We start from the raw sequence: 20,288 nt of genomic DNA on the forward strand, positions 1-20,288 counted from the left end.
TATAGCCTTGCTTTTTTGGTCATTTTTGTCAGCGTGCCAAGTTATGTTGTTTTTGGCAGTTTTTGCATTATTCTTTGCTATGGCGTGTTATGACACGCTATTTTCGATGGTTTTAAGCAGTTTTCGGATGTTTTTGGGAAACGTCATTTTTTGACATTTTTGCCATACTATAGCCTTGCTTTATTGGTCATTTTTTCAGCGTTCCATAAAAGGGTGTTTTTTGCCGTTTTTTCATTATTCTTTGTTTTGACGTGTTTCTACACGCTATTTTAGATGGTTTTCAGCTGTTTTCGGATGTTTTTGGGAAACGTTATTTTTTGACGATTTTGCCATATTATAGCCTGCTTTTTTGGTCATTTTTCAGCGTTCCACGTTATGTTGTTTTTGGCAGTTTTGTGCAACATACTATCCTATGGCATGTTTTGACACGCTATTTAATGCAGTTTTCAGCTGTTTTTAAATGTTTTGAGGAAACGTCATTTTTGACATTTTTGCCATACTATAGCCTTGCTTTTTTGGTCATTTTTTTCAGCGTTCCATAAAACGGTGTTTTTTGCCATTTTTGCATTATTCTATGACGTGTTTCTACACACTATTTTAGATTGTTTTCAGCTGTTTTCGGATGTTTTTGGAAAACGTCATTTTTTTGACATTTTTGCCATACTATAGCCTTGCTTTTTTGGTAATTTTTTCAACATGCCGTAAAAGGGTGTTTTTTTGGCAGTTTCTGCAACATTCTATGCTATGGCACGTCTAGGCATGCTATTTAATGCAGTTTTCAGCTGTTTTTGGATGTTTTTGGGAAACGTCATTTTTTGACATTTTTGCCATACTATAGCCTTGCTTTTTTGGTCATTTTTTCAGCGTGCCATGTTGTGTTGTTTTTGGCCGTTTTTGCAACATTCTATCCTATGGCGTGCTTCGACCACTCTATTTAATGCAGTTTTCAGGCTGTTTTTGGATGTTTTTGGGAAATGCCATTTTTGACATTTTGCCATACTATAGCCTTGCTTTTTGGTCATTTTTCAGCGTTCCATAAAAGGGTGTTTTTGCCGTTTTTTTCATTATTCTTTGCTTTGACGTGTTTCTACACGCTATTTTAGATGGTTTTCAGCTGTTTTCGGATGTTTTTGGGAAACGTCATTTTTTGACGATTTTGCCATACTATAGCCTTGGTTTTTTGGTCATTTTTTCAGTGTGCCAAGTTATGTTGTTTTTGGCAGTTTTTGCATTATTCTTTGCTATGGCGTGTTTTGACACGCTATTTTCGATGGTTTTAAGCTGTTTTTGGATGTTTTTGGGAAACCTCATTTTTTGACATTTTTGCCATACTATAGCCTTGCTTTTTTGGTCATTTTTTCAACATGCCATAAAAGGGTGTTTTTGGCTGTTTTTGCATTATTGTTTGCTATGGCGTGTGTTGACACACTATTTAATGCAGTTTCAGGCTGTTTTCAGATGTTTTTGGGAAACGTCATTTTTGACATTTTTGCCATACTATAGCCTTGCTTTTTGGTCATTTTTCAGCGTGCCAAGTTATGTTGTTTTTGGCCGTTTCTGCATTATTGTTTGGTATGGCGTGTTTCGACACGCTATTTTAATGCAGTTTTCAGCTGTTTTCAGATGTTTTTTGGGAAACGTCATTTTTGACATTTTGCCATACTATAGCCTTGCTTTTTGGTCATTTTTCAGCATGCCATAAAAGGGTGTTTTTTGCCGTTTTTTCATTATTCTTTGTTTTGACGTGTTTCTACACGCTATTTTAGATGGTTTTCAGCTGTTTTCGGATGTTTTTGGGAAACGTTATTTTTTGACGATTTTGCCATATTATAGCCTTGCTTTTTTGGTCATTTTTTCAGCGTGCCAAGTTAGTTTGTTTTTGGCCGTTTCTGCATTATTGTTTGCTATGACGTGTTTCGACACGCTATTTAGATGCAGTTTTCAGCTGTTTTCAGATGTTTTTGGGAAACGTCATTTTTTGACATTTTTGCCATACTATAGCCTTGCTTTTTTGGTCATTTTTTCAGTGTGCCAAGTTATGTTGTTTTTGGCAGTTTTTGCATTATTCTTTGCTATGGCGTGTTTTGACACGCTATTTTCGATGGTTTTAAGCTGTTTTTGGATGTTTTTGGGAAACCTCATTTTTTGACATTTTTGCCATACTATAGCCTTGCTTTTTTGGTCATTTTTTCAACATGCCATAAAAGGGTGTTTTTGGCTGTTTTTGCATTATTGTTTGCTATGGCGTGTGTTGACACACTATTTAATGCAGTTTCAGGCTGTTTTCAGATGTTTTTGGGAAACGTCATTTTTGACATTTTGCCATACTATAGCCTTGCTTTTTTGGTCATTTTTTCAGCGTGCCAAGTTATGTTGTTTTTGGCCGTTTCTGCATTATTGTTTGGTATGACGTGTTTCGACACGCTATTTAATGCAGTTTTCAGCTGTTTTCGGATGTTTTTGGGAAACGTCATTTTTGACATTTTGCCATACTATAGCCTTGCTTTTTGGTCATTTTTCAGCGTTCCATAAAAGGGTGTTTTTGCCGTTTTTCATTATTCTTTGTTTTGGCGTGTTTCTACGCTATTTTAGATGGTTTTCAGCTGTTTTCGGATGTTTTTGGGAAACGTTATTTTTTGACGATTTTGCCATATTATAGCCTTGCTTTTTTGGTCATTTTTTCAGCGTGCCAAGTTAGTTTGTTTTTGGCCGTTTCTGCATTATTGTTTGCTATGACGTGTTTCGACACGCTATTTAATGCAGTTTTCAGCTGTTTTCGGATGTTTTTGGGAAACGTCATTTTTTGACATTTTTGCCATACTATAGCCTTGCTTTTTTGGTCATTTTTTCAGTGTGCCAAGTTATGTTGTTTTTGGCAGTTTTTGCATTATTCTTTGCTATGGCGTGTTTTGACACGCTATTTTCGATGGTTTTAAGCTGTTTTTGGATGTTTTTGGGAAACCTCATTTTTGACATTTTGCCATACTATAGCCTTGCTTTTTTGGTCATTTTTTCAACATGCCATAAAAGGGTGTTTTTGGCTGTTTTTGCATTATTGTTTGCTATGGCGTGTGTTGACACACTATTTAATGCAGTTTCAGGCTGTTTTCAGATGTTTTTGGGAAACGTCATTTTTGACATTTTTGCCATACTATAGCCTTGCTTTTTTGGTCATTTTTTCAACGTGCCAAGTTGTGTTGTTTTTGGCCGTTTCTGCATTATTGTTTGGTATGACGTGTTTCGACACGCTATTTAATGCAGTTTTCAGCTGTTTTCGGATGTTTTTGGGAAACGTCATTTTTTGACATTTTTGCCATACTATAGCCTTGCTTTTTTGGTCATTTTTTCAGCGTTCCATAAAAGGGTGTTTTTTGCCGTTTTTTCATTATTCTTTGTTTTGACGTGTTTCTACACGCTATTTTAGATGGTTTTCAGCTGTTTTCGGATGTTTTTGGAAAACGTCATTTTTTTGACATTTTTGCCATACTATAGCCTTGCTTTTTTGGTCATTTTTTCAACATGCCGTAAAAGGGTGTTTTTTTGGCAGTTTCTGCAACATTCTATGCTATGGCACGTCTAGGCATGCTAATTAATGCAGTTTTCAGCTGTTTTTGGATGTTTTTGGGAAATGCCATTTTTGACATTTTTGCCATACTATAGCCTTGCTTTTTGGTCATTTTTCAGCGTGCCATGTTGTGTTGTTTTTGGCCGTTTTTGCAACATTCTATCCTATGGCGCGTTTCGACACACTATTTAATGCAGTTTTCAGCTGTTTTTGGATGTTTTTGGGAAATGCCATTTTTTGACATTTTTGCCATACTATAGCCTTGCTTTTTTGGTCATTTTTTTCAGCGTTCCATAAAAGGGTGTTTTTTTGCCATTTTTGCATTATTCTTTGCTTTGACATGTTTCTACACGCTATTTTAGATGGTTTTCAGCTGTTTTGGGATGTTTTTGGGAAATGTCATTTTTTGACGATTTTGCCATACTATAGCCTTGCTTTTTTGGTCATTTTTTCAGCGTGCCAAGTTTTGTTGTTTTTGACCGTTTCTGCATTATTGTTTGCTATGACGTCTTTCAACACGCTATTTAATGCAGTTTTCAGCTGTTTTTGGATGTTTTTGGGAAATGCCATTTTTTGACATTTTTGCCATACTATAGCCTTGCTTTTTTGGTCATTTTTTCAGCGTTCCATGTTATGTTGTTTTTGGCAGTTTTGTGCAACATACTATCCTATGGCATGTTTTGACACGCTATTTAATGCAGTTTTCAGTTGTTTTTGGATGTTTTTGGGAAACGTCATTTTTTGACATTTTTGCCATACTATAGCCTTGCTTTTTTGGTCATTTTTTCAGCGTGCCATGTTGTGTTGTTTTTGGCTGTTTTTGCATTATTTTTTGCTATGGTGTGTTTCGACACGCTATTTTCGATGGTTTTAAGATGTTTTTGGATGTTTTTGGGAAACGTCATTTTTTGACATTTTTGCCATACTATAGCCTTGCTGTTTTGGTCATTTTTTCAGTGTGCCATTAAAAGGGTGTTTTTGGCCGTTTTTGCATTATTGTTTGCTATAGCGTGTTTCGACACGCTATTTAATTCAGTTTTCAGCTGTTTTCGGATGTTTTTGGGAAATGTCATTTTTTAACATTTTTGCCATACTATAGCCTTGCTTCTTTGGTCATTTTTTCAACATGTCATAAAAGGGTGTTTTTTGCCGTTTTTGCATCATTCTTTGCTATGGCGTGTTTTGACACAGTGGTTTTAAGGTGGTTTTCAGCTGTTTTTTAGATGTTTTTGGAAAATGTAATTTTTTGACATTTTTGCCATGCTATAGCTGTTTTTTTTGTCCATTTTTTCAACATGCCAGAAAACAACATTTATATTTTGCAACATACTGTTGTTTTGTGTTTTGTTTTGTTTTGTTTTGTGTAGCACCTCTTTAGACATAGAATACTTTGATATTTTTGGGACATTTTTTTTCTTTTCTGTCTCAACACCCTACACTCTGACGTTGTCTTTTTTTTTCTCTCTAATTAAACCGTTTCTCTAATATGTTTTGGCATGACTCTTTTTTTACATACTACACTCTCTTTAATTTTTTTGTAAGTAACCTGATGGTTTTACCACTTTTTTCACCATGATATACTATGTATTGACTAAAAAGGTTTTTTTTCCCCAAAGTTTACCCTAACATTTTAAAAAGTATTTTTTACATGCTGTACTACAAATTGTTCTTGACATAGTATACTACGACTACATGTCAGCGTATTGTACTATGCCTATTTTTAAAGTTTTCGACCTTGTGTGCTGTTTTCAACATATCATAGTAAGACAATTTTTACAACATATTATGCTAGGACTTTTTAAACAGTTGTTATGCCTTTGTGCAGGCGATAGAACCTTTAATTGTCTAAATTCTTCCACTTCTTCTCTCTGTCTGTCAGATCAATCTACATGTTAGGGAAAGACACCTGGGTGGAACGCTGGCCTACGTCTGCAGAGTGCTCCAGCACCCCCAGCCTTCAAGCTAAATGCAGGAGCCTTGAGGAAACTACATATGAACTGTCTGTTGTGGGCTGCAGGCTTTAGAGCAACGACTGCACACCATCATCCTGTCTCATTTTGATGCAAAGATTCAATAGTGATTTTAGGGTTAAAGCCTGTGCAAAGGGGACGTAAAAACAGGTTGTGTTTTTACTATGGAAAAAAGAACAGAGTGGAGCTTGTTATCGAAACAAACCCATGATCTTTTTCTCTACTGTCATGATATAAGAATAAAGAGGAACTAGACACTGCAGTAATAAAAGTAAACTAAACTGCCTCCCTTAAGGTATTACAGATTTTAGAAAATTGATTTAAAAAAATTACATATTTCCTTTTTTTATCTAGGTTGTTTTGGTGTGAGTTGCTGAGTGTTGCAGATACTCAACAGCAATGTCTCTTTCCAGAAATCATGACCTGGTTACTCATGGTAATCAACTGTTATTAGCAGCTTTATGTAGAAGTCCAGCCGCCAACAGCATCACCGCACTGAAGGATGCTCTCATCTATCACAAGCTGACCTATCACCACTGAGCTAGCTCAAGTTACAGCTTGGACACCACGAATGTTTTCACCTCGCACTCTTGTCTGTGAGTCGATGCACCCTTCCTTCTGCACAGTGACACATTTGGTGGATATACAGTAGTTTGGTAGAAAGAAAATAGTTCCTGTATGAAACTTATCAAAACAAGGAATGTGGATTATTTTGAGTAACCGGCTCATGATTTCTGTAAAGAGACATTGCTTTTGAACTTTTAAATGTATTTTTTGGCACTTTGAGTGCCATCTAGTATTATCATCAGAAGGCAGACATCCCCAACACTTTGCATCTCACACCAGAACAGTTTTTGATTGACAAATAGCACTGCAGGTGAGAGGAAAAATATGTGCATTTGTTTTTGGGGTGACCTGTGCCTTTAAAATATTCTTCAAAGACTCCAATTTGTCCACACGTAATTAAACAGTTTATTAATGTAATGTTGTCTTAAAGCTGTATTCTGTGAAAGAATTATATGAAAACTGTTATATGCTTAAATAAAAGTACTTACATGAAAAGCTGGAGATTCCCTTTGCTTAGTTGGTTTTGATGACTGTGCTGTACAATGCTGCCGCCGAATCCTCCGCGGCTGACCTCTGACATCTGGTTTTCAAAGAGAAAAAAACATTTGTGAATTTTACAGGTAAGATTTTAAATGATGCAAAAGCGACGATGTGTGTTGGCAAGGTAATGAGACTTTAAACTTGACTTGATTTTTATCTATTTCAAACATGTAAAAAGGAAATAAAGAAAATACTGCCCAAAAACAGGCTGACAAAAAAACCTAACCCCTAACCCTAAAAATTACAATGAAAAACATAAAAAAAATAGAAGAGAGAAGTAAAAATGTATTAAATCCCACCCCTTCCCCATAAATCATTGAATTTTAATTAACTAGCTTCCTTACTCATTTAAACATATAAGTAATTACACATAAATACGTACACCCACATAGTAAAATGCAATTTCAATAATTTTTCAGCATTATTTACAGAAAAAGAGAATGATAAAGCTGTCAAAGAAGAAGCAAAACTAAACTGTGTCCCCTTCAAACACCCCGTGATTGTCAAAGCCCGTCTTCACTCCTGTACCTCGTGAAAATGTTGTTTTTATACAGAAATTTAAACTTATTATGTTTGGGCAGTGCTTGAATGCCACAGACTGATAAAAACTTTTCCTGGTGGTCTGAAAACCATACGATTTAAAATGAAATGCTCCCCTTACATTGCAACCACCCTCCCGAAAAATAATTTTTGAATATTTTATCGAAGTAGTTTCTTATTAGCCTTCAAAATTATTTGTGCTGTTTAAAATTCCACCATATCCTTAAATTTTAATCTTTAATCGTGATGGTTAGAATAAAGAGTTAGTGTGATCCAGATATCTGACGTTGTGAATGATTCGTATTGCTTTTTTGAATAATAGAAAGTGAATGTAAAGAACTTTTGTAGTTGTTGCCCCAAACCTCTGCACAGTAACTGAAATATGGCGAAACTATTGAACAGTACGACTGACTAACATACACAAGGTAGTTTTGACGCTCTGTTTGGCCCCCAGCAGTGATTTTGGTCTAAATATTGAACTTTTATCTAACTAGAAACAAAACTTTCCTTTTACATGTGGATCATAAACTCATGGATATAAAAAAAGTCACTGCAACTGGTTAAGAAATATAAACATTGTGCTTCATAAAAAACAGCAGAGTTTAAACTGATTCAAAGTGCAACCCGCTGTTGTGGAGGCAGAATTACTCGAGACAGTTGAGAAAAAATCCGTCAGGGATGAAAAACTGTGCTGAAAATCACCCGATAATTTTTGGTCTCTTTTAGAATATTATAGGACACGTTGTGTTTGTTTCTGAAGCGTGATGTAGTACAAATATGTTGGGTATTTGTTTCATAGGAACATTATGTATAAAATAAATTGCATTAGTTTGTCGATTACGTTTTTTGTGTTTGTTAGTAAATCGTAGGGCATTTGTTAGACATGTTTTGTTTTTTCGTTACATTTTGGCAGGATATTAGCTCCACAAAAACAAAAGCAAACCCCAGATTCACTTTTTTTTTGGAACAAGCTTTGTCCACTTGCTGTTTGGTCTCACTATATTTGCGTTTTTCTGCGCTGTTTTCACAATTCCAGAGGCTACAATCTCTGCAGATAAATGCACCGCTACACACTTCTTATGGGTCATAATGATCTTTTATTTTATTTCATTTAACATTTATTTCAACAGGGGAGGCCATTGAGAGCAAGCTCTCTTTCACAAGGACGCTCTGATTACCTAAAAAAAGACAAAAACACATTACAAAATACTTTAATAAGACATGCGAAGTGAGGCAGACATTAACGTGCACATTAAAAGCAAACATATACATTCGGCATGTGTTTTTACATCAACACATACTCCAAAAAAACCCAACCTCAACATCTATCAAAAAACATACATTCACTGTGCTGTATGTCAGTCAGCAGGGCTTTAAATTGACTGAAATCAATGATGACTGAGGGGGATTTGTTTTGTATGAGTACATTGTTTTTTAGGAAAATCCTGCATGGTATATCATCAAATGAGGATAATATTTGTGTGAGAGGAGCGGCTCACCTCTTGAATGTGACCTCAGCGTAAACAACACTCTCGTCCTTCTTGTGTCTGCGAGGCTGAGCTGGTCTGATGAAGGAGGAGAGAAAATCTGCGCGGTTCTTGTAAAACAGGACACTGGCATAGTGAAGGTCGTCCCGCCGGTCGTCCCGCCCGTCGTCCCGCCGGTCGTCCCGCCGGTCGTCCCGCCGGTCGTCCCGCCGGTCGTCCCGCCGGTCGTCCCACTGTCTCTGAGGGGAAAGATGCTGCAGGTAAGGTCGCTGTTACTTTAACAGCTTTAAATAGGATCAGGATTTATATTTTAACCAATAAATCTTTTATGACTTTGAGGCAAATTTAAAAAAACATGCAGTCTCTCTTTTTCATTACAATATAATATTAATGGCTTTTTTTTTTTTTTTTTAAATATAATGAATCCAGAACAGTATTAGAACTGCTTATTTTAAATATAACTCTGTTATATATATATAGGAGGGAGCTGGTGATGCATGAAGGGTTTGTCAAATAATTTTTAAGCACACCTGTGTTTTTTACTTTGGCTTAAGGGAGGGGTTATACAACTTTAAATGGCTGTATTTTGTGTTTATTTTACTGCCGGTTTTTAAAGAAAAACTTGTGTTTTGTTTTTTTTCCTTTTAAAATTTTTGGTAATATCCGAGGAAAAGACTTTTTTTTTCTTTCAATCTTTCTCTTTCTGAAAGAGCGTTTTATGATGAATTAATGAGGCTGTTTAGCTTCATCAGTCTTCAATGACCGAAACAAAGCTAGCTCACAGTTGTATTTCTCTGTTTAATAAGGAAAATGAGTGTGAGAATATTACCTCTCTTGACATTATGTCGCTTTTTCATTTATTAGTATGAAATATATGAAATATTACAGACCGCCTAAGCCTATTTCCCATGTGACCCAGCAGTCTAAACAGAATAACTTTTCTTTTGCATTGCTGTCATTCAGATCTTCTTCCTCACCTGTCTCCTGTCGTCACGCCTCGCTCTGAGCTCAGATGATTGGTTGGCAGCCCTCTTCTTTCTGGGTAGGAGAATTTTTAAAAAAATAATTACATAAACTGATATAGTCATTACATTTTAAGGATTTATTACAGCAGATATTGAGGTTTCTAGAAACCTTTTTTTTTTGCAGTTTGGGATGTTTTCCTTTTTTAAGTAACAATAACTTATTCAAGTGAAGTTCTGATATTTGGGAATTCAGCAGCAAGTAGTCACACAGTCTCACAGGTGTTAAACAAACCCTCAGGTTACCCAAACATATTTGAAAAAAAAACCAAAACTTCCTGTTTCAGCTTTGACCTATTACACCCACCATAGTTGTGTGCATACAATGCTGGATTTTATTGTCACCTCCAGAAAGTATTTAATAAAAACGGAGTTAAGGGTTGACTTGTTTTGCACTTTGTCCAAAGAGGAAAGAAACATGAAATCGGCCTCATTTGGTGACTGCAATTCTGTCAAAACTGACAGAATTCATGGCCAGACTTTTTCAAAAAATTAGATCCAAGTTGTAATACATAGTAATTTTACTTAAATAAACAATAATTTAGTGGAAATAAACGTCTTACCTGGTCAGTATGAAGACACAGAGGAGAAAGACAGCGAGGACGACAGCAGTAGTTGTTCCAGCGGCTGTTGATTTCCAGGCTCCTACAAAAGGTGCCAAAATGACAACAAAGACATTAAATTTGTCTCCAATAGGAAGTTTAAGACCACCGGCCTCACAAAGTGATGATATGGAAAAAACAAAACTTGATCTTAGAAGAAAATACATTTTCTTTTTTGACAGTGAAAGGATCACTGCTTCCCTAAAACAGATAGAAATGTAACATTTCTGATCAGAAAAGAAATCTGGAAAAGCTGCCAAAACCTGAAGTACAGTTGGGCTCTTAAATTTTCATAGCCCTGGAAGAATTTGTGAAAACTGGACATTTAGTAGAAAATTATTGATCATTCAACACACTTAGAATATGCCAAACAGCTCAGAGACAAGCTCCAAAACTTATAAAAAAATTTTTTTGGGGTGAAGAGACCAAATTTGAACTTTTTGGTTCCGACCATAAACTCTATATTCTGAGAGGAGTCAACAAGGTCTACGTTAAAAAGTGTGAGACAACCTGTTCACACACACAAAAAGGATTCTCCTAGATTGAAATATAGAGTGGGGAAAACATACACAGACTTACAAAAAAAATCACAAAGTTTTGGATTTGGTGCATTATTTACCATTTTGCTTTGAACAGGCAGCTTAAGGCATTGAAATGAACAGTTTAAAACTTGACCTCTAACCGTCACAGTCACAAAAATAGGGCTGCCCCTTTAAAATCAGAGATTTGAATCATCAGTTGGAAACCCCTCAGTCGACTGTGATTGATTCAAGTCGAGTAGACTTTTTATTTTTTTGCTAGTCAGTGTGCTGTGCAGTGTGCTTCTGGTGACGTTGTGGTCTCTAGATTTTTCTGCAGAGTGAGCGCTCTTCTGCTTAGAAGTGTAAGATTACAGCTCACAGCGAGTACATACTGTACAGTCTCTGTTAGACATCTAGAGTCGGCAAAAAAACTCTGTTGCACATTAACAATACCTCATTACTGCCGTTAGCTTTTCAACTATCTGAAATGAATGTCGCCGTCATACTGAACGTCCTGTTCAAACTTTAACACCTGGGTCGACACAGTTTTCTTGTGCTGCATTCAAGCGTCTTTGACTAGCATTTAACCTCAAAAAAATTGGTTTGATTTCTTTCAAAAACAGAAAAAAACTATAATGACAAGCAAAATTATATATTAAAAAAAAAAAAGGAAAAATGTCCAGACCTCGTATCTTTTTATCTTTGCACCTCGTCGCTATTTTTAAAGGTGATTTTTATTTTACAATTTTTCTAAAATCATTTAGTTTTTAACTTGACCTTTGTATCTTATCTCTTTATTGTAAATCTGAAACTTGTATTTGTATAAATTTTTATTTTAATGCTCTGTAAAGCACTTTGAATTGTGCTGTTGTAAAAATGTGCGAAAATGTGCCATACAAATAAAGCTGCCTTGCCTCGTCTTATTTATAATTCTCTAAATTATATATTCAAGTTATTTTACAAGCCAATTTGCTGAGGTTTGAAAGGGTTAAACTTTATGGAAAACAAAACAAATTGTCAAATATTGAAAGGCCAAATTTGATTCGATGGGATACAGTCTGACCAAAAATTAAAAATGTTGCATTGTTCTAATTTTGTTTTGCACAACAGTCTTCAGGCATTGAAATAAATTGTTTTATACTTGTGATTACTAAAAAGAAGACAATTCTTCCCATATGAGGACATTACTTACTGTTCAAAGACTTACTTATCAGCTCATACTAATCCCAAACAACGAGGAGAATTTAAAAACGCACATGTCAAGTCAAGTCAATTGTATTTAGAAAGCCAATTATCACAAATCACAATTTGCCTCAGAGATCTTCACAGCATACGACATCCCTCTGTCCTCAGACCCTCACATCAACTGAGGAGAAACCCCCCAAAAAACCCTAGAACGGGGAAAAAAACATCAAACAAAAGCTCAGATCTCAGGAGGGTCCATGTGTCAAAAGGCTGAGTTTTTTAGCACATGGCCCGTGTTTTCAGACTTCTCTGCAAAGGTCATTTTGAAAATGCTTACGTCATGAATCAGATGTGATCTGAGCAGTTTCACATTAAATGTTTAATGTTGAGGTTCTCTTCAATTAGCATTAAATCAGAAGGTGTGTTATGATCTCAGCTTCAGTCTGTGTGTGTGTGTGTGTGTGTGTGTGTGTGTGAACAGAAACTCACCTGCCACAGTAATCAGGTGTAAGGTGGAGTTACGTCGTCCTCTGTTGTTCTCGGCTTCACAGTAATAATTCCCGCTGTGTTCGGCTCTGAAGTCAGTGATGGTGAAGATCTGTCCGGATGCTTTTGGTGAGTCTTCATCCTCCTTGTACCAGGTGTAGTTAGCTGCTGGGTTAGCGTCACTGCTGCAGGTCAGATTGACTGAGCTGCCCTCCTCTATCTCAGAGGGACTCACTGACACAGAGGGACGCTTTGGAGCATCTGGAGGAGAATATTAAGAGGGTCACATTTCATTAACAGGGTTCCTTCATCTTAGGGCTAGTGGAATTTAAGGCTTTTTAAGACTGGCTACTGTGAAATTTGTCCTAAATTTAAGTCTCAAGTGGCATATAACATTATTGAAAGAAAAAAATTTACTTTTCAATTACTGAGGGTGAGGGGCAATTTCATTTTTTTTCAACTGTTAATCGTAAGATAAAACATTACTCTTTTGTGATGTTAATCAATAAGCGTTCCATTAATTATTATTTTTTAGTTACCCATTATGTTTTTAGTTTAGTTTACTTTATCTGTTTTCACATACAAATAAAAATATATACAAAATAGTAAAAGAGCAATAGAAATGTGAAGCGGAGATGAAAAAAAAAAACACTCAATGGGGCTTGATCGAGGCGCTAATCTATTAGTTAATAAGTAAAAATAGTATTAGGATGGAAAAAAGGGAAAGACAATAAAATGCATACAGAAGCAAACATCAATATAAATACACTGAATTAAAAAAATACCAGTAGACAGTTCACACAGAGTATCCATAAGTGTAACATTGAGTTCAGCTTTTACAACACAATGTCAGAAACAGATCAATAAAAATCCAACCTCCAATGTCTACGATTTCTTAAGAATTTTGACAGATTGATTTCAGATGTCTTTATGCCACTTAAGGCCTCATTTAAGATTTCTGAATTCAATGCCTTTAAGACTTTATAAGGATTGGTGGGAACCCTCTTTAAAACCAGCGTGCATGATTTTAAAGATCAGAATCATAGAACAATTAAAATGTGACTCACACTGGACATCTACAAATAGAGACGTAGAGCTGATCTGTCCATACTGATTCTCAGACTTGCAGTGGTAGATCCCTCTGTCCTCAGAGCTGATGGAGGTGAAAAGATAACTTCCTTTTGGTCCTTGAACCAGTGTTTGGTTCTCCTTGTACCAGGTGTAGTTAGCTGCTGGGTTAGCATCACTGCTGCAGCTCAGAGTCACTGAGCTGCCCTCCTCTATCTCAGCAGAGGGACTCACTGACACATCACAGGTCTTTGGAGCATCTGGAGGAGATTATTTTACAGAAGTTAACTACTGACTCAGCCACACAATGCCAATAGTGAAAAAAACTCCCAATAAACTACTACTGAATAGAGCTGTGCAATATGGCTTTAGAATAATATTTCAATATCTTTAGGCTACATCACAATACACAATATTTATTCTAATATTTTGAAATCTCCTGTACTAATGTTAACTACTATAATACAAAATGATTAACTACACATGATAAACTACAGTTACAAATTAGGTAGCTGCTGCCACAAAATAAAGTTACATACATTACTGTTGTAATAAAGTTGACAAACGTACTGTTATAATGTTGAATAAAGTACAAAGTTAAATAAAGTGTTTTTATAGTAAAGTTCAGTATCGTTTTCCAGCTCGTCCACGTTTGTTTGTTTTGGTGCTGTGCATCGTAAAGACGCCTCCTCTGCCACGCAGACGGTCGCATAACTTTATCAGATGAAAACGACATAAACGAATTAGCATAATGTGAAATGATAGCCTTTTTTTTATCGTCAGACAATATATTTGGTCACATCGCACAGTCGTACTACTGAAGCTTTCCCAGTGAACTACAAAAGCAGACTGTGAATGTGAAGCAGACAGAGAAGAAATCTTTCACACCAGGAGACCCCCTTTTGAAGACTCAAAAGTTTTGCGTTGTGTTTTCTGCACATTACTGCATACTGGATTTCACTTACATTTCACATTAATAAAGATATATTGAGACGTCCTCCTCCCCAGCTCGTTCTCAGCTGCACAGTAATACTCCCCAGAGTCAGAGGAAAGGACGGAGCTGAGGACGAGCTGCGGTTCTCTCCTGAGCAGTGTTTGGTTCTTGTACCAGGTGTATTTAGCTGCTGAGTAAGCATCACTGCTGCAGGTCAGAGTCACCAAATCGCCCGCCATGATTTCACCAGAAGGACTCGCGGACACAGAAGGAACCTTCAGAGCATCTGGAGTTAAAAACATTAACGTGGTTAAAAGGTGGAGAAGCACATTTTAGACTCAGTGTTTACTGGAGGTTGAGTCCTTCTTGTTAGTTACACAGAGAAGCAAACTCACACACTGAGGGAGAGCCGTAATCCTCATGTCCTTTGAAAGCACAAGAGATGACGTCTCCAGGATAAAATCGGTCTTGATATGAAGAATTGTCCGTCTTCGTAATTTTCTCTCCGTTGCTGAACCAGACGTAGGAAGGACAACCAGGTGGACTGCAGCTGCTGCTACACTTCAGCTCTGCCTCGGTATAAAACTGCTGCTGGACTATTATTCTGATAACCTGCACCTGAAGATCTGGATATGTGAGGAAAAACACAGTGTCATTAAATAACAGGAAAACACACAAACACACACAAACACACACACACACACACAGACACACAGACACACACACACACACACACACACACACAGACACACAGACACACAGACACACAGACACACACACACACACACACACACACACACACACAACAAAAACTAACTGTTGTTAGTTAAGTGGTGATTTATTCGCGGAACAAAAGTTTTTCATGATTATGTACTTTTGTACCACTTATTGATCGAGCACTTTTTATAAAAGGGTTTGTTGTAAATACTAGGGGTTGACAGATATACATTTTTAAGGGGCTGATATCAAAATCGATTAGTAGTTGATGAGACCAATAACAGATATTTCGAACCAACATGCATTTACAATAAAAATGTAAATATTTCCATCTAAGTTTGGAATTTGGAAAATAACAAACTCCAACGGAAAACTTTGTTTAAATGCCTTTAGCAAATGTTAAATCAAAACTAAAACTCTCAACGTCATACACAACAAGTTCACAGCAGCATGTTTTTATAATGTTCAGTGAGAATTTAAATAGAAAAATAAATGAGTAAAAACAGCTCTATTAAGTTTGACAAAGTAAAAGCACCCTCTATGCTGACACTTTCTTTGTGTATACTGCAGTCCCTGGTGTTGATATACTGTAGTACACACACCTTTTCAATAATGAGTTAATTCATTTGATTGGCAATATCAAACAAAATGTTGGTACAGATTATAAGAAAAATGCTAAATATCAGCCCAAATATTCATCCAGGTCCTGTGGACCCCTAGAAAATACTGTGTAACTCAGCTAAAAGAAATTAAGAACTTTCCAGTTGCAAAAATCACTTTGGCTCCCAGAGGAAAATTTTGCTGCTCACAATAGTCTTTTCGTTAATCAGCTTTAAATCAGCTTCTTCTCTTTGGTTTTTTTTTGCTGCACTCATAGGCTTCTTAGACATTTCTAAAGTCTGAAAACAGATCAAATACACACAGTTGTGTGTAGTTTTGTTTCACTTCTGTCTAAAGAGCTGATTATTTCAGACAAATAAAGATAACTGCAGTCAGAGAGGGAAGAGAGCATTTCAAGATCCTAATTTGGGATATGAGACAAAATGAAGACTTTTTTCCAGGAGCTAAATTTAAGAAGTATGAAAAAATGGTCAAAATCTTATATTGATGTTATATTGAGCTCCGTTATGTCTAAGAGAAACAGGCTGGACAAAGACGACAATTTATTTTGAATTTCCCTCTCCTTTTGGAGTTAATGTTTATAGAATCTGTATGCACGTTAGTCTTCTTCAATACGACAGCTACGTGCTACTGAGCTGGTAGTTCTCCGTTAAGGATCATCAGTACCTGTGACAGTCAGAGTTGTTCCAGGTAAATCACTCCCCCATTCAAAGCTTCTGGTTTTGAATTTGAAGTGATACTGGGCTGAATCGCTCTCTCTCAGGTCAGAGATTCTCAGGATGGAGTGTCCTCTCTTCGTCTCAAAGACCCGAACACGACGTCCATACTGTGAGTCTTTCATCGGGTCCTCAGATGTTGAGGGATTCCTCCACTGATCACTGCTTTCAGAACTGAACCAGAATTTTGATTCAACTTCATCTTTATAACTGTTGTAACTGCAGGAAATGTCCACTGATGAGCGTTTGAGGGCGCAGATGTTTCTGTCAGTGTACATCACTCTGTTACAGGTGTGACCACTCACACCTGAAAGACAAAACATTAAAAACATTTCAGTGCATATTTGTGTGATGGCAAAAGGGCATCAATTTAGGTACATATTAAAAACTAGCAAACAGATGGAGTCTTACCGCATTTTTTAAAACAAAGAGGAAAATCAGATGCAACTACGTGTTTGTTTAAAAATGCAAGTCACCAGATAAAATCAAAGCTTTTGTGGTGCCAAAGACTGAACACACAATAATAAACCACGCTGTGTTTCATTGTGTAAAGTTTTAGCTCTTTAGTTTTCCATTTTGTAATGATGGCAGTTAAAACGCAACATTTCTAAAAAAAATCATGTGGCTGAGTAACCAGCTGCTACTAAATAACAAGTAATTGATGTAAAGAGCCATTGGTTAAAAGCTCCACCAGAAACTGTGGCATAAACTTACACACTGACAGAGAGGAGAAATCCTCACGTCCGTTCAGAGCACAGGAATAGCTGTCTGCTGAATCAGAGGAGACTGTAAAAGATGATGTTTCTTTCTCCATTTTCTGTCCATTCTTGTACCAGATGTAGGAAGATTTATCAGGTAGATGACAACTGCTGTGACACTTTAGCTCTGCACTGTAACCAAACCAAACTGATGATACCTGCACATGCAGATCTGGATCTTTAAAGAAAGCACAGATATGTTTGGTTTTTCATTAAATACTGCAATCACAGGTACACACACAAGGTCAAAATAGCATACTGTTCATTACTTTTTATAATTTAGTAGTTAAGTACTACGGAGCATTAATAACTTACTGTCTTACATAAATGTAAAGGGGTAAGTACACAAAATTAAGCACTTAGTATGAAATACATGCCACATGTAACATCAGTTTGTGTTCATTAGTACCTGTAACAGTCAGAGTTGTACCAGGTAAATCACTCCCCCATTCAAAGCCTGTGGTATTGAATTTGAAGTGATACTGGGCTGAATCGCTCTCTCTCAGGTCAGAGATTATCAGAGTGGAACGTCCTCGCTTTGATTCAACCTGGACACGTCTTGCATACTGGGAGTCTTCACTCTGATCCTCAGGTTGTTTATAATACTGCCGCTGATTACTTTGGTCACGAGTGAACCATAATTTTGATTCAACACTATATTCATGAGAGCTGTAAAAGCAAGAAATGGCCACTGAGGAGCCTTTGACGGCACAGATGCTTCTCTCAGTGTACGTCACTTTGTTGCAGTGTCGACCATTAACACCTGAAAGATAAAATAATTTTGAAATTGAGCTGTTATAACTCCATCTCTCACAGCAGTAACAGAGCGGGTTGTATTGATGAGTTACTGACAGCAGAAGAGATACTCTACAGCTCGATGCCAAAAAAGGGTATTAATACAGAAATGGGAAGTAGATGCATCCATATTTAAAATACGTGCAGTCATTGGACAGAAACAGATGGCATGCTGGTAGTGGAAGACTTCGATGTGCACTCACATACTGAGGGAGAGGGGAAATCCTCATGTCCTTTAAGGGCACAGGTATAGCTGTCTTTTAAATTGAACGTGACTGAAAAAGACGATGCTTCTTCCTCTATTTTCTGTCCATTCTTGTACCAGGTGTAGGAAAGATCACCAGGTACACGACAATTGCTGTGACACTTAAGCTCTGCCTTGGAATAACCCTGGTTGGTCACCTGCACCTTCAGAACTGGATGAGTGAAAAATAAACAGAAATATAATTTATATACGTATAAATATAATCTGTCTGCACAACAAAACCAGTTTGAAGAAAAGTCTGCAAGGCCATTCACATCCTACACCAACAGTCATCCTCGAACTGAGACAATCTTTCTCCAAATACATGACCACTTGCTATCATGTGACCAAACATTTAATCCAAGCATAATCAGTGTATAGAGCTTTAAATTCAGATTTCCTTCATCAAACATTTAAAGAACTGTTGTCTTGATCTTGAAAATCTGAAACACAAGGAATATTTCAATAAAAATCTTACCTGTGACAGACAAAGTGACTCCAGGTGAACCAAGAAATCTCCTCTCTGGTTGGTTTGTGATGAACATGAGCCTGTACTCAGCTGAGTCGCTCTCTCTCAGGTCTGTGATTCTCAGAATGCAGTCGCTCTCATTGCAGCGATTCTGAACACGACCTGAATACTTTGAGTCTGTTCTCAGATCCACAGGTCCGCTGTGACTTTCTTTGGTAGACCAGAATGTTTCCACAGCATCAGGGTTTATTCTGGATGGGTATCTGTAGCTGCAGCTTATTTCCACTGTTGATCCCTTCAAGGCACAGATCTCAGTCGATGTGTAAGTCACTCCCAAGTCGGGACTCTGCATCACTGTAACACAGAAAAAAACACAATCAGATTTATAACATCAAACCACAGATTTGGATATTTGCATGGAGGTGCATCTACATGTAAACCTTCTAGAGAATGGACCTAATTCAAACATTTAGAAACTATTTGCTCTCACATCGTGTGATCAGTGGTGTAAGACAACTAAGCACATGTCAAGTCAGTTTTATTCATAAAGCCCATTTCATAGATCACAATTTGTCTCAGAGGACTCGAAAGCATACGACACCTCTCTGTCCCTGCACCCATACAGCAGAAAAGAAAAAAAAACTTTAACAGGGAAAAAATGGTAGAAACCTCAGGAAGAGAAACTGAGAAGGGATGCCTCTCCCAGGACAGACAGACTTGCAATAGATGTGTGTATACAACAAGTCAGCGTAATAAAATTACAGTAATCAATATGACAAAATGATGCATAAGGGGAGAGAGAGATGCACAGCAACAACAATAATGACAAAAAATAATCAAAGCATTTGAATATCTATAAATGTAGTTTGATAGTATATGTTACATGCATATATTAAAGTAGGTGACAATAATAATTATTTGTTTAATAATAGTGCATAAATTTACATTTACAATAAATTTCCTCGAGTGTTGTACTTAAGGTCTTTTCTGTAACTTTTCACATGTATTAATTGCTTTTTTAATGGCAATTGGGTGATATGAATTTAACATAACTTAAAAACTGAGTGATTATCTCTGATGCCAATAACAGCCTTTGGACTGGCTTTGTGTAAAGGACTTAGGACAAATTTTGCAGGAAAATCCAAAGGATGTGATAAACCTTAACGGGATAGTTCAGATTTTCTGAAATAGGGTTGTATGGGATGTTGAGCAGAGCATCAGTATATAGAGCTTCATCATCTTATTCAGAATCACAGGGTAACGTACAGTAGTAGTATTTGGAACACCCCCAGTTTGGAGAAGCAGGTATTTTCTAATTCACAATAAAACTAAAGTGATTCACAATGTGAACTGTTGTCGTATTTTTGCACACACACCCACAGAGGTAAGCTAAGCCTCTAATGTCCTAAAATCCTAGAAATGGCCTAAAACTGAGCAATGTCCTGAAATCTTACTAATTCCCTTAAATCCATGACATAACC

The 20,288-nt window shown here is 36.7% G+C and overlaps 2 protein-coding genes across 4 annotated transcripts in view; one reads left to right on the forward strand and one right to left on the reverse strand.

Moving 5' to 3' along the window:
* Positions 1–6,597, forward strand: part of c3b.1 (complement C3b, tandem duplicate 1) — a 73,817-nt gene extending 67,220 nt beyond the window's left edge. Inside the window, exon 43 of the mRNA XM_088074942.1 lies at positions 5,445–6,597. Within this exon, the coding sequence (XP_087931068.1) occupies positions 5,445–5,589 (145 nt within the window). The 3' untranslated portion in view covers positions 5,590–6,597. The remainder of the gene's footprint in view (positions 1–5,444) is intronic.
* Positions 1–20,288, reverse strand: part of LOC121941587 (uncharacterized) — a 35,530-nt gene that overhangs the window by 6,915 nt on the left and 8,327 nt on the right. For 2 of the 3 annotated variants that reach the window (XM_088074945.1, XM_088074947.1), the window contains exons 2-14: positions 18,817–19,161; positions 18,298–18,510; positions 17,709–18,062; positions 17,256–17,477; positions 16,492–16,848; positions 14,883–15,113; positions 14,519–14,773; positions 13,553–13,813; positions 12,489–12,746; positions 10,255–10,336; positions 9,647–9,707; positions 8,682–8,923; positions 6,591–6,682 (exon numbers count right to left, since the gene is read on the reverse strand). In XM_088074945.1, coding sequence (XP_087931071.1) covers positions 6,616–6,682; positions 8,682–8,923; positions 9,647–9,707; positions 10,255–10,336; positions 12,489–12,746; positions 13,553–13,813; positions 14,519–14,773; positions 14,883–15,113; positions 16,492–16,848; positions 17,256–17,477; positions 17,709–18,062; positions 18,298–18,510; positions 18,817–19,159 — 2,946 coding nt within the window. In that variant the 5' untranslated portion in view covers positions 19,160–19,161 and the 3' untranslated portion in view covers positions 6,591–6,615. The remainder of the gene's footprint in view (positions 1–6,590; positions 6,683–8,681; positions 8,924–9,646; positions 9,708–10,254; positions 10,337–12,488; positions 12,747–13,552; positions 13,814–14,518; positions 14,774–14,882; positions 15,114–16,491; positions 16,849–17,255; positions 17,478–17,708; positions 18,063–18,297; positions 18,511–18,816; positions 19,162–20,288) is intronic. The other variant, XM_088074944.1, reaches the window with a different exon arrangement.

Source organism: Plectropomus leopardus, chromosome 3, assembly GCF_026936395.1.
Source record: "Plectropomus leopardus strain MGB_pleo_1.0 chromosome 3, ASM2693639v1, whole genome shotgun sequence".
NCBI lineage: Eukaryota > Metazoa > Chordata > Actinopteri > Perciformes > Serranidae > Plectropomus > Plectropomus leopardus.